We start from the raw sequence: 13,273 nt of genomic DNA, 5'->3' as shown, positions 1-13,273 counted from the left end.
TTGCAGCCACTGTAAATGGGCATCACAGCAAGGCAGGCTTTTTGGTCTGAAACTAGTTTGGGATGACCCCATAGTAAGTCTGTCCTTGATTCACTTTTCTGGCTTGTCTCACAGTAGCAGGGGGATGCAGGGATTTACTGTTTTCCAGCTTTAAAAATGGAGGCTTCCTTCTTCCAAGACCAAAGAAGGAAGCTGGATGGTGAGAAGGTTCTTAAATCCCCAGCCTGTGAGTCTCAGCCTCCTCCTTCTAGGACAGCCTCATTCTACTGCTTGGAGCTTGCTGAGGCTGAGATATGACTTATTTCTGAGTAAGTGAAGGTGGAAGGCAATGCCCAGTCCTTTCTGCTAGCTGAGTGTTATCTTTTACCATTTTAAAAGATATATAATATGTAGATATTATATATCTTTATATAATATAGAGAGATATAAATATATATTTATAAAGATATATAAATATATAAAGATATATAAATATATAGAGAGAGCCTTTTTATTTTGACTGATGTTCTGTTGGCTGTTTGTCTGTTCAGGTTGCTGGTATGGCTGGGGTGTTCTTAATGTCAGGGCCCCTACCATGTCTGCCCTTCCCCTTTTCTGCCTTTCCCTACTCCACAGTGTTTCTTTGGGCCCTCCTAATTCAGCCCCCAGGAGAGGCGTAGATGGTAGTGCCAGCTTGCATGTTAGCAGCACTTCTCTTAAACATCTGGAGCAAAGCATGGAACTGGGGCCACGTCCTCCCTAGCCCAACACAGAAACAGCAGCCCCTGCCCTTAGCAGTGCTTTATTGGTAGAAGCAGAGCATGCTGCCCAGCCTCAGGCTCAGAGGAGGATTGTGGGGTGTCTGGAGGCTGGGACTGTGTGGTCTCTCAGTCATGGTGAGGAGGGGGAGGGAGGGCTAGGAAACAGTAGAAGGTGCTGTAAACCCTCCAGCTGACTCTTCTTGCCTGGGCTGTAAGATCACACGGCTTGGCTCCCAAGCCTTTGCACATGGCACTGATTCATAACCTAATACCTAAGAGGCTCCTAAGGTGGGAAGGTCTGTTGCTGATAGGAGCCCCCAGCTCTCACTCCTAGCCAGGGAACCCAGCTCTGAGCTATAGCCAGCGGAAGCATCAGCAGGCTGCAGTTGCTCCAGGGGGAGAAGGGAGCCTCCTGGTCCTCCCCTTCCCCTGTCTCCAAAGGTTGGAGGCTTGGGATAGACTCCTGTGGAAGTAACAGAATTGTGTAAGTGAGGAATTTACTGGACATTTAGAAACAGAGCTGTTTTCAGGTATTAGTGACCAAGCTGAGGATAGTTGGACACTCCTAATTTCCCCCCGATGTCCTTGGGCCTGGGATTGACTGTCAGCCCAGAAGCTAGCACATGGGGAAGCCACTTGGAAAAAGTACTGTGTCCCTAGTGACAAGTTCAGTTTTCTCTGCTTAGAGACCTAAGAGGACTCAGCCATCTATCCAGGGAAGGATGTGACGGCTTGACCCAGCCCAGGGTGCTGGAGGTGGCCTCTCCTTACCTGCAGAAGTCTCATCTCCCTCGCCAGGCTGACAGGTTCAACCTGGGGATACAGCTGCAGCTTACAAAGCCCCGGGGATAGATGTTGGCTCTGAAGATGTCCCTTGAAACCGTGGTGATACCAGTATTGTCACATATAATTCGAGACAAGGAAATTCGGCCCAGGGCCTTGCGCTGTCTTTTGGTGAAAACACCTCGTTTCTGCCACCAGAACCTACCAGGTGGTCAAGAGATGTGGGTGAAGGTTGGGGAGGAGCACCTGTTGTGTGCCAGGTACTTTACATATATTATTCCAATTCTCACAAAATTCCTGCAAGATTAGAATTTTAGAAATGAAACAAATTCAGTGGCCAAATAAATTGTGCAGTATTAAGTGCACAGTAATTTAAGTGGCCAGGGCTGAATCTGAACTCAGGCAATACCAACTCCAAATGAGTCAGGTCTTCAATCACAAAATTATTGGAGGGAAACCAGATTTAGCCCTTTCTGCCCCTGTTTTCTGGGACCAACCCAGAACAGTGAGGCTGCCAATCTAGCTCCTCGGTTTAAGATGACTCCGGCTCAGGCAATATGGGCCTTGCCTGGGTCAGTGTCTCTCTTTGACACAGCTTTCCAGAGAGGAGCCTCCTGATTTCAGATCCTGTAAACTCAGAAGAAATGACACTAAAAAGAGCAGTGTTCTCCAATGTTTAGTCTTGAAATGCTGGAGTGTTTTTCTGCTCTGCCTCTGGTGCTGATGTCTTTTATGATAGAGTCATTTACCTGTCTCCAGCTCGGGCTCTTCTGAACTGGTTCTCAAACAGGCAAGCCAGAAGAGGCCCCACTCGAGCCCCTGGCAAAAGAGGCTCCGCGATGGCCCCAATCCAGATGTCAATGTTGTCAGGTGTCCCGTACAGATTCAGGAACTTCCTTGCCAAGTCCTGGTTTTTCAGCACCTGGCTAAGCTGTGCCAAATTCCGGGGCTGAGAGAGCCCACAAAAGCTCCTCCAAGCATTGTACCCTGCAGGGGAACAGGGAGAAGCAGCTTCAGTCTTGCTGACCTCCCATTAGCTTCTGCTGCTCTCCACCAGTCCTCTAGGGGGAAGCTGTGGCCAGTCAGTGTTGGGCAGAACCAGAAGATTCTGCTGGCAGAAGAGGCCCTAAACCTTCCAAAGACCAGGTATCTGTCCTCTGATTGAAAATGTGAATGGATAACCATGCTCAATGTGCATCAGACTGAAGAGTGTGTCCTAACCTAAAAAGCTTTTCTAACCTAAAACTCATAACCATAAATCCGTAATGATATTATTACTGGGCTCAAGTGCATTCATTAGACACAAGTAAGACAATACCCAGAACATAAAAGACTCTCCATCAGGTTTCTAGAATGAATGAATGAGTAGTGATGAATAAGTGAAGGAACAAACCAACAAATGGAGAGTGTGAATAAAATTAATCTACTCAGAAAAGGTTGGCACACTATGATTCTGTTGATATGAGAGGCCCTGCATAGGCCAATATAGAGACACAAAGTATACTGGAGGTGATCAGGGCTGGGGTGGGGACAGGGGCTGACTGTCCTTACAAGGTTTCTTTGGGAATGATGGAAATGATGTGATATTAGATCTTGGTGATGGTTACATAACTCTAAATACACTAAAATTATTGAATTGTCTATTTTGTATGGGTTAATTTTATGGTAAATCTCAATAAAGCAGTTTTTAAAAAGTTTTCAGAAGCTTCCAAAGACCAGCCATACGTATTTGTCAGCTACCAGGATCCCACCAGGGCCAAGCCACATCAGAGAGTGTGACAATCAAGGTAGCAGATAGCTTTGCCATGTCCTGGACACCAGCCCAACATCATCCATTGAACTACAACTCACACACACCATCCCCCAGCGGAACACATGAAAACCAGTGTTTTACCATTACTGAGCACTGTTGGGCGAATATCTCAGGACCCTCACAACACCTTTGTGAGGTGCTTTTATGGTGTGTTGACTATATCTGGCACGTTTACTAAAGTTGAGTAACCATGACTGCAGTGTCACTTTACTGTTAAGTGGAATGCAACCCAGGTTGTCCAGTTCCCAATTTGATGTTGGACTTGGGAAGGGATTAGAGGAGATGGCAAGAGCTAGTGCCGGGATGGTATTTCTGGAGGGCACAGGTCTTGCGGGGAGTAGAAACTCGCAGTGTGGAAACTTGGGATAGCTAGTGATCTCAGCTCTCTGACTCTTCCTTTTATATCAAAGTAGAAGGCAAGAATGGTAGTCCAAACTGCACCATTTTGTAAGCCCCCCACCATTTCCCAGACCTTGGTCAAAGTGAAACATTCCACAGGGGGTTGGGCCATGAGAAAAACATCCTTATCATGCCCTGAGGGGGTGAAAGCCCAATTGAAGGAACATCCCTATTTTATCCTGCTGGGCAAAGGTCCAAGGAACATCTCTTACCACATCCCACTGAAAAAATGGCCTGATCATAGGCACATCTTATCAGTATCCTGCCAGGCAGCAAGCTATACGGCCCAGGCTCCTCCTGCCCATACCTGTAAGTACCCCGCCGTGTAAGCGGCAGTGGGCTCGGGCATTAACCTGGTCCCCCACCTCTGTAGGTTTTATGCTGGAAATAAATGCCTGCATTTGCTGTTGAGCTGCCATCTCTTTGTGTGTCTTTAAGCTTCCCTTCAAAACCTAATAGAAACTTGGGTGGCTAGCAATCTCAGCTCTCCAGCAGGGGGCGCACACAGCTCCTTAGCTGCTGAAGGGCCCAAGTTTAAGGAACGAAAGCAGCTCAGGCTTCTCGAGTGCCTGCTGTGCTCTGCCAGGCGCTGTGTGAAGTGGGGTGGGCTGTAGGAGGTGCCACCACTGCTTCATACATGGCCAGGATCAGCTGAGGCAGATAGGGCTTCAGGTTCTATCTAGATAGGGAGGTAGGAGGTGGGAAGGAGGGAGGAGCAAGGCAGTGGCCAAAGCCTTCTCCTACTGGGGTTGAACAGGGGGAAGAAAGGAGAAATTACAAATTTAAATTCAGATTTTACTACTTCCTATTTGTCTGACCTTGGGAAAATTACTAGCTGTCTCTGACGTATTTCCTCATTTGTAAAATGGCTGTAATCATTACTTCTCAAGGTAATTGGGAGGACAAAATAAAATAACATACATGAAAGTGACTAACAAAGTAGCTACATTTTATTCTTTCCTGGGATAAAGTCATTTGTGCCCTCACCAAACAGCCAATGCAGCCTTAGTTTTATTCCACCTATTCCATGCCTCTAAGGCTCTTTGCCTTTCTCCATTTAGAGCAGGGAGCATTTCTGTAGCTCTGGAATTTTAGCTTTCCTCCTTGGAACTTGCCAGGGTGTTGGGAATGGAGAAGATCGTCCCTGCCTTTTAAGCCTATTGCTTTTTTCTACTTGGAAAGTTCGCGTCTCCCTTTTTCAGCTCTGGGCCTGTAGTGAACCTAAAGCTGGACAGCAAGCGGTGTTCCAGGGGTGCTCTAGGACACTGACCTTGCCTTGCATGCCTCTGCACCCCTGCACATCCTGTAGACAGTCCCAGTCAGAAAGGAGGTACTGGGGTCTTCCCAGAACCCCCTGAGCAGCCTGGCCTGAGCAAAGCTCAGAGAAGAGGTGGACAGCCCCCTCACCTGGAAGGCCATGGTCCCGGCTTCGTTGCATGTTGAGAGCCGCCAGGTCCAGCCCGATCCTCCTCACTTGCTGAAATAGCCGATCCCGGAGCTCATCCACTAACATGGCATCCTGACGGTTCAGCTTGGCAGGGGTGGCCATGAGGCCCCGGAGGATGGGGTCGATGCCACCTGGTGGCAGGGAACATGAGCAGCACAGATCAGACCAGCCTCTGGGAAGCTACTTGGGTTATCTTTCACACGATGCCAAGCTAGCCCAGAGCTGGACAAGCCAGTCAGGTGTGTTCAGTAACATCTGTCAGGAAACAGAGGTCTGGAGGGACATGAAGTAGCTGGAGCTGGGAGACAAATGGGTCACCCCACTTCTTAAGGAGTGGAAGGTGAGCTCCCCATCAATCTGACATTAGTCTCCGCCCCTTTAAAAAATCCTCTCATCCCACAGAGGATGGGAGGCCTGTGAGTGAGGGTCTTGCTGGCATCTGCCTTGTTTCCACTGTCCTGGGGAGATATTAGCAGTGGCCTCTGGCAGTAAGCTTGGCCCACCTAGGGGAGGGTGTGCTCCCCACCCTCACCCCCATTTGCCCCCTGGAAAACCTGGTCACCTTCGTGCACGATCCGCCAGCTGGCAAAGAAGGTGGAGCTAAGCGGGATGTGTGAGTTGGGTGCAGAGGCCCGGTACTGACTGTCCAAGCGGAACATGAAGGGCTGGAGCATGGTGTGGCCAAAGCGGAAGGCCAGGGTGAAGACATTGGCCACACGTGGGTCCACTTTGGAGGAGTACCCCCTGTAGGGCCCCAGGGTTCTCCTGGCCCGGGCCTTGCCCAGAACTAGGGGTAGAAAGTCTCGGTAGGTGATGATCTGGAAGAGAAGACAGGAGGAATGTTCCCCAGAGGCCACTCACCCACATCCTGGCCTTTTCAAAGGTTGGCTCTGACATATTAATTCTTTATTGTCATCATGTGACAACATTAATTCCCATTGGTGGATGGAGATACGAAGCCCAGAGAGGGTGAGTGACACAGGGAGTTAGAGGCAGAATCGGGGGAGAGGTCAGATCCAGGCACACCACCAGTCATCCAGACCCAGCTGGTTTTAGGCACATCCCCAAGGATGTGTTAAGGACTGCTTCTCATGCCAAGCTTGTCATCTGGGGGGATGCTGGGATGCAGAGTTCTTTACCTGGACCATGGCCCCCACGATCTTCCGAGCCTCATTGTACAGCTTGTCTCCACTCCACCGGGGATTCAGGCGTCTCAGCTCGTTGGCCAGTCGGTTGTGCTCTCGCATAAAGAGGGTGTGCATGGCGGCCAGTTTGGGGGTTTCCGTTGATCGGGTGTCACCTTGAAAACCCCAAACTCAGCCTTATTGCAGCCTTTCCCAGAGAAACATCTTTCTGCCAGGGCAGACCCAGGACTGGAGACCGGAGAGATGGGGTGGGCCACACTCTTGGGCCTCGCCAGACCTCTATCTCTTCAGCTATGCTGAGGCTCCTTACCGCCACCCTCCTCTCTAACACAACAGGCCGGGACGGGGGGGACAGGGGGATCCTAGCAGGTTTGGGTTAGGTGGGAAAGCACAGGGCAGCCACTGGTTTCAGGCAGGGGCATCTTTGCCTAAGGATTCTACTAATTCTACTCTACAAGACAACCAGATCCATAGCCTGGACCAGTTATGAGCAAGGGCACCTTGACTTTGGGACTGCGAGCCCACCTGTCCATGAACCGCATCTGCCTGCATGTTCTCTACCGAGGGCTGTTGTACCCTTTCCCATCTTCGGGCTTGGTCTCATACTGCTCTCCCCCATGAGCCAGAGGGAAAGAGGAGGAGAGGGAGGGTCAGGCAGAGACCGTTCTTACAAACAGACCTTCTACTACAGGCAGGGAAGGAAAGGAAATTCCATCATTTGCTTGCTTTTAACTAAACCCTTTTGCACAAGGTCTTAGGCTACTGCTCAGTAGACCTCTCCTGAAGGCACATGCTGCTCTTCCCAGGACACACAAATGTACAATCCTTCAAAAGAGGGGCTGGGGCCGACTCCCTGTGAGGAAAACAGTGGAATAGGGTGGACAAGGGCAGAGACCTGGGACCTACACTGATTCTGTTCCTCAAGTGGGCTCTGCCATTGGAAACTCTGTGCTCTTGGGTGCATTATTCACCTTCCCTGAGTCTGTTTCTTACTGTAAAATGAGGACGATAATTCCCTCCTTTCAGGGCTGTTGCAAGGGTTAGAGATGGCAGATTTAAATATTTAATGAGGTTGGGTGCAGTGGCTCACACCTGTAATCCCAGCACTTTGGGATCCCAAGGCAGGTGAATCACCTGAGGTCAGAAGTTCGAGACCAGCCTGGCCAACATGATGAAACCCCGCCTCCACTAAAAATACAAAAATTAGCCGGATGTGGTGGTGGGTACCTGTTATCCCAGCTACTCGGGAGGCTGAGGCAGGGAAATCACTTGAGCCCAGGAGGTGGAGGTTGCAGTGAGCTGAGATCATGCCACTACACTCCAGCCTGGGCAACAGAGTGAGACTCCATCTTAAAAATAGTAATAATAAATATCTTGATGAGAAATGACTACCGTTATTATTGTAACTATGTACACGGAACAAAAGACACTGAGGAAAGTTCAAATTGTGCTTCCAGAAGAAGGTTTTAACTGTCTAGCAACAGTTGGGGACAGGGAGGAACTAAGGAAATTTATCCCAGAGAAGAAAAAAAAATGGAGATGGAAGTAACAGCTACTTTGAGGTATTGCTGTGTGAAAGAGAGACAGTGTCTTTTCTGAGGTTCCAGAAGCATACTTAAGAGGAATAGGTGAATATTTGATTAAAATAAGGAGACTCTTTTTTTTTTTTTTTGAGACGGAGTCTCATTCAGTTGCCAGGATGGAGTGCAGTGGCACAATCTCAGCTCATTGCAACCTCTGGCTCCCTGGTTCAAGTGATTCTCCTGCCTCAGCCTACCGAGTAGCTGGGACTACAGGTGTGCACCACTAGCCCAGCTAATTTTTGTATTTTTTTAAGTAGAGACAGGGTTTCACCATGTTGGCCAGGATGGTCTTGATCCCTTGACCTCGTGATCCGCCTGCCTCGGCCTCCCAAAGTGCTGGGATTACAGGTGTGAGCCACTGCACCCAGCTAAGGAGAACTTTCTAACAGTTGGAGCTGCTTGTGGCTGAGCCAGGGTGCCATATAGGTGGTGAGAGCCTTCTCAATGGAGATGGATAAGCAATAATCTCTGACCACACGCAGGGAGTTTGCAAAGGGACTCCAACATTCTGATTCTACGATGACTACAGCTCTATGCCTATGATGTGCCTAATACTGAGGTCCCAAACTATGTACCTTCACTACCTCCCACCGTGGCTTCCCAATCCTGACCCCAGGGATGGCTGTTTCCTCGACAGACACCACCTTCCTCCCAGTCTGACCTGCCAGGAAGCAGGGGATGCGCGCCAAGCGGTTGGTGAGGAGACAGGGGTCGTCGCGCAGGTTGTCGAAGGGCAGCAGGGCCCGGCCGTTGTCTTGGAAGCGCTGGTTGACGGCCAGCAGCCCCAGGTAGTTGGTCTTGTTTCGGAGCCGCAGCGCGAGGGAGACCTCGCTGCCGTACACCATGCTGGCGTCCACGAAGGAGGTGAGCGCATTGATCTGGTTGCGGACTTGGTTCTTGTTTTGGGGGCATGAGGGTGCCGAGCGGAAGAAGGGGATGCAGTCACTCTGGTTCTTGATGCGGGGGTCATTGGGTGGTATCTAAAGTGGAAGAGGAGTCAGTGACATGGGGCCCCCTCAATAGCAGACTCACTTCTCTCCCTCATGTCCCACCTCTCTGAAAACCTTGCTTAAAAACTCACCTCCTCCAGGAAGCCCTCTTTGACTCACCCAGGCTCATGCTGCTCACCCCTTCAGTCTGAGTGTCCTTAGCATTTTGTTTCACAGAGTCTCAGAAGGTTAGGAATGAATGAGGCTTTTAAAACAATCTAGATCCTCATTTTACAGCAAGGAAAACAGCTCAGAGAGGAGAAGTGACAACTAGTTAGCAGGAGAGGTGGGTTTAGAACTTAGTTCTCATGACTCTTGGGCCGGTGCTTCTTTAATTCTGTTCAGTTCGACAGAGTTTTTCTAAGCCCCTTTCTTGCTTGGTGCTTTGGAGACTACAAAGGTCAAAAAACACAGAAAAGGTTGCAGGAAGCTGGCAGTTCAGTGGAAAAAGACACACACACATAGAGTTAAGAAACTAGGTTGGAGTGGCATCTGCTGTGCTTGATAGAAAAGCCATATGCGGGCTGGGCATGGTGCCTCACGCCTGTAATCCTAGTGCTTTGGGAGGCCCAGGCAGGTAGATTATACGAGGCCAGGAGTTTGAGACCAGCCTTGCCAACATGGCAAAACCTCGTCTCTACTAAAAATACAAAAATTATCCGGGTGGCACATGCTTATAATCCCAGCTACTCGGGAGGTTGAGGCATGAGAATCGCTTGAACCCAGGAAGCAGAGGTTGCAGTGAGCTGAGATTGCACCTCTGCACTCCAGTCTGGACAACAGAGTGAGACTCTGTCTCAATAATAATAATAATAATAATAATAATGAAGAAGGAAAGAAAGAGAATGGAAGAAAGAAAGAGAGAAAAAGAAAGCAAGGAGAGAGGGAGAGAGAGAGGGAGGGAGAGAGAGAGGGAGGGAAGGAGAAAAGAGAAGAGAAGAGAAGAGAAGAGAGAGAAAGAAGTCATATGGTAAAGGTGTGATCTGAGAAGCCTCCCCAGATGAAGTGCCCCTGAGCTAGGGATCGAGGAATAGATAAGGTTGCAACAGGGAGAGGCCAGCCAGAGGCCCTCGCATGTCACCCCTCTGAATGTGGCCCCACCTATTAAGTGTGACTGTGAGTGTATGTGAGAGTGTGTGCATGTGAGTCACCTCTATGTCCCTAGCAGACTCTGCTCCCTGGACTCTATCTTTTCTTCCCTAGTGCCGCACACTGTCCTTGCCTTATAGCCTGAAGGTCAGGACCCCACCCACAGCCCAAACCCAAGAAGTTGGCAAGAGCTGCAGGGCCCTTGGACCACTCTGAGAAGAAGAGAAGGGCAAGAGCTAAGAGGCCCTTAGGTTGCCAAAAGCAGGGGCCCAGAGGCTTCCCTTGTTGGATTCAGACCCATGGGTCAAGGCCTGTCTCAAGAGTTTCCCACTCCATGAAGCCTGACTTGAGCCTCCTGGCAGATTGCCCTACCCCCACCTCTCAGACACACATGGCATGAGGTTTCTGCTCAGCTGTGTTTCTGGTGTCTCGATCTCATACCCTAGCTCCACAGACAGCTCCTTAAGGATGGTGCTTCAGTCCTCCAAATCCCCACCCCCAGCACCTTGCCTTTGGGGGAGGCCACACAAGGGCGTGGGAGATTGGCTGAGGGTACCTTGATGGGAAAGCAGGGGGGCACCTGGGCGCAGGTCTTCTCACAGTCAACCCCTGCAGTGAAGGCCACTCTGGCTGGGGACTCCGGGCTGAAGTCTAGGTCATGGTCAATGAACTGGCCCCACTGCATGAACATGAGGGCCCGGCCGCGGTCTGAGGCCAGTCTCTCACTGGGGAAGCGCACAATCTGGTTGGAGACAGCCCGGACCTGGTGGGGAAATAACGTCAGCATGAGCCATGGGATCCCTGACACCACAAGGTATTAGAGCCAACCCAGGACTCAGGGAGCAGCAGCTCCCCTGCTAGAATCCAGAGCCTCTCCTCTTCTGCCCCCCACGTCCCTTTCCCTTTTTGTCCCTGGAGACGTAGGCACCTCCTGCTGTCATTCCTAGAAGGACGGTTTCTGGGATTCCAGTGGTAAAGAGGAGAGGGGCCAGGTCGACTGCCTCAGACCTCACCAGCTCGTCCAGAGGGGAAAGCAGGTGAAATCGATAGATCAATTTATGACGGATAGCTAACCAGATGGTAGCACTGACTCACAGGTGCATGAGCTGGTTGCCAGGTGATAGATAATATCTGTAGGGAGTACTAGGTCAGTGGATGGAAGGATGGATAGAAGAAAATTAATTAATAGATGTTGATAGATGATAGACTCTCTATTGATATATCAATAGAAAATGGATGAGTTGATAAATGTGAAAAAGATCAATAGATAAAGCCAGATGAAGGTATAGAGAGCTGTTTATATTTAGCAAGAGACTTTGACACTAATTTTCTCAGAAAAAGCCCTACAACACCGTGATGGTTAGCGTGAATAGAGCATGTCCTATGTAGCTATTTATACCAAGGACTTTAATATACACACAGGCTCTACAAGATAGGTTTTAGTGCCATTTTACAGATGCAGAAACTAAGTCTCAGAAAGCTGTATTGTTTGCCACAAGTCACTGCGCTGGTCAGTGGAAGGGCCTGGGTTCAAGCCCTGCCTGGCCGACTCTGGGCTGTGTTTTACTCCCCGAATTTAAGAGATCAAGCAACCTCCACACCCTCAACCCCAACTCACAAGAGGGAGGAGGAAGCCATTGCGCCTCCTGCCGGGGGTCCAGCCGAAGGGGAGCGATCGCCCGTCCTCATACTCGGCGGGCAGCCAGCGAGCCAGAGGCTGGTTGGAGGCCCCCAGCCAGGGTCTCCTCCTGCAGCAGTAGGGGGTGGGGGGTAGAGGGTAGGGTTAGCAGGGGCAGGGCCTGGAGATGGCTCAGCAAGGAGGAAGAGGACGGGTGCGGAAGGGAGGTCCCCCGCAGGTGCAGCCCTGTGCACACCTGTTGTTGCATCGCCCGGTGATGGTGCGGTACTTGCGGCTGCAGCGCTCCGGCTGGTCCTGGAGAGCACAGCCACTGGCCTGGGTCAGCAGCCGCAGCTGCGGTTCTGTTAGCACATCTTGGGGAGGGCAAGTGGGCAGGCCTGAGCTGCCAGCTTTGTACCTCCCATCTCTTTATCCTCTCTCCTCCCAGCACCCCAAGCCTGCGCACCCTGCCTCCCTCCCCTGGCTTCCTTCCACTCCAGGCTGGGGCAGGCCCAGGGGGCTCGGTGGAAGCAGAGTACCAGTGACATTGAAGGGTCCAGACTGCTGGGGTTGTAACTTCTCTTCCAGCAGCCCCAAGGCCACATGCATATAATCTGCAGCCTGAACAACTGTCCTGGTGGCTGCCACCGGTTGCTTGAAGTAGGACAGGAGGTCCATGGGGCTGGCTGAGCCGCTGCGAAGCCGCTGTTTGATGCTGCCCAGGAGAGGAGGAGTGAGGCCTGGAGAGGGGGTCCAGACCCACCCAGCAGAGGCCCAGTCCTGGGGGACAGTCAGGATAGGGCCCGGGGACAGAAGGATGGATGGAAGGGAGGCTCCACCAACAGGAGAGGTTCATGGGGTTCAGAGGTGGGTGATGGGTGAGATGATGGGTGATGGCTGATCTCTTGGGGACTGGGCCTATTGATTTTTCAGGGTGGTGGGCACCTTGGCTGGAGCCCCCCCCAACTGATCCTCCCAGGCCCATGCAGCCCACAGACCCAAGTCCACCTCTTCTGGGTCCAATTGTAGGCAGCATCCACCAGCAACTTGGCCTCTGCTATGCAGTCCTGGAGGACCGAGGTCTCCACTGCCCCAGGGGAGGCTGTTCAAAGCGATGGAGGCTCAGCGTTCTGGGAGCCACAAGACCCTCCCTCCAGACCCAAGTGCTTCCCCTTCCATTTCCCTTCCCTCCTCCTCGGCCGTCTAGGAGGCTATTACCTGGGTCAGTGCCCTCACAGGGCTTGGCAAGGACGAGTGTGGCCAGGACCCCTGCCAGGGCTGGGAGCAGATGCATCTCTGCAGTGAGACTTCACCAGCTAGGATGTGAGTGACACCCACAGCCTGCACAGGAGGGTCCTCTGCTCCCCTCTCACTTCGAGGACCCCCAGTTGATCTCTTACCTCCTCCTACTCTTCTCTGGACGTAGCTGGGAAAGGACTTTTATAGCCCATTCTAGGGTGGGGGAGGGTAGCTCTAGGTCCCAGAAGCCCAGCCTCTTGGGTGGAGTTCTAGGACCTCCCTCTGGTTTTCAGGGGAGTTTTGAGACTGAAACACCCTGCCCCACCCCTTGCCAGTCTGGGGACATTCTTCCTTCCTACCCTTCACTCCGTCCCTACCCTCTATTACCAAGCCCACTGATGCACTTCTCCCTGGGCCCAGAGCAGCAC

The 13,273-nt window shown here is 51.3% G+C and overlaps 1 protein-coding gene across 1 annotated transcript; it reads right to left on the bottom strand.

The window, feature by feature from the left end:
- Nucleotides 1–765: 765 nt before the first annotated feature.
- On the bottom strand, nucleotides 766–13,038 carry EPX (eosinophil peroxidase). Its single transcript, XM_012445502.3, has 13 exons — nucleotides 12,825–13,038; nucleotides 12,615–12,708; nucleotides 12,146–12,321; nucleotides 11,863–11,980; nucleotides 11,607–11,736; nucleotides 10,545–10,751; nucleotides 8,572–8,890; nucleotides 6,322–6,482; nucleotides 5,745–6,000; nucleotides 5,143–5,313; nucleotides 2,273–2,510; nucleotides 1,512–1,724; nucleotides 766–1,203 (listed from the first exon to the last, which is right to left on the bottom strand). Exons 1-12 carry the CDS (start codon nucleotides 12,898–12,900, stop codon nucleotides 1,523–1,525), a joined length of 2,148 nt encoding a protein of 715 aa, XP_012300925.2. The 5' UTR covers nucleotides 12,901–13,038; the 3' UTR covers nucleotides 766–1,203; nucleotides 1,512–1,522.
- Nucleotides 13,039–13,273: the final 235 nt, after the last annotated feature.

This window comes from Aotus nancymaae, unplaced genomic scaffold, assembly GCF_030222135.1.
Source record: "Aotus nancymaae isolate 86718 unplaced genomic scaffold, 86718_ANA_hifiasm-v0.15.2.pri h1tg000018l, whole genome shotgun sequence".
Taxonomy (NCBI): Eukaryota; Metazoa; Chordata; class Mammalia; order Primates; family Aotidae; genus Aotus; species Aotus nancymaae.
The sequence above is the reverse complement of the archived record's forward strand: the minus strand, read 5'-3'. Positions and strand labels throughout refer to the sequence as shown.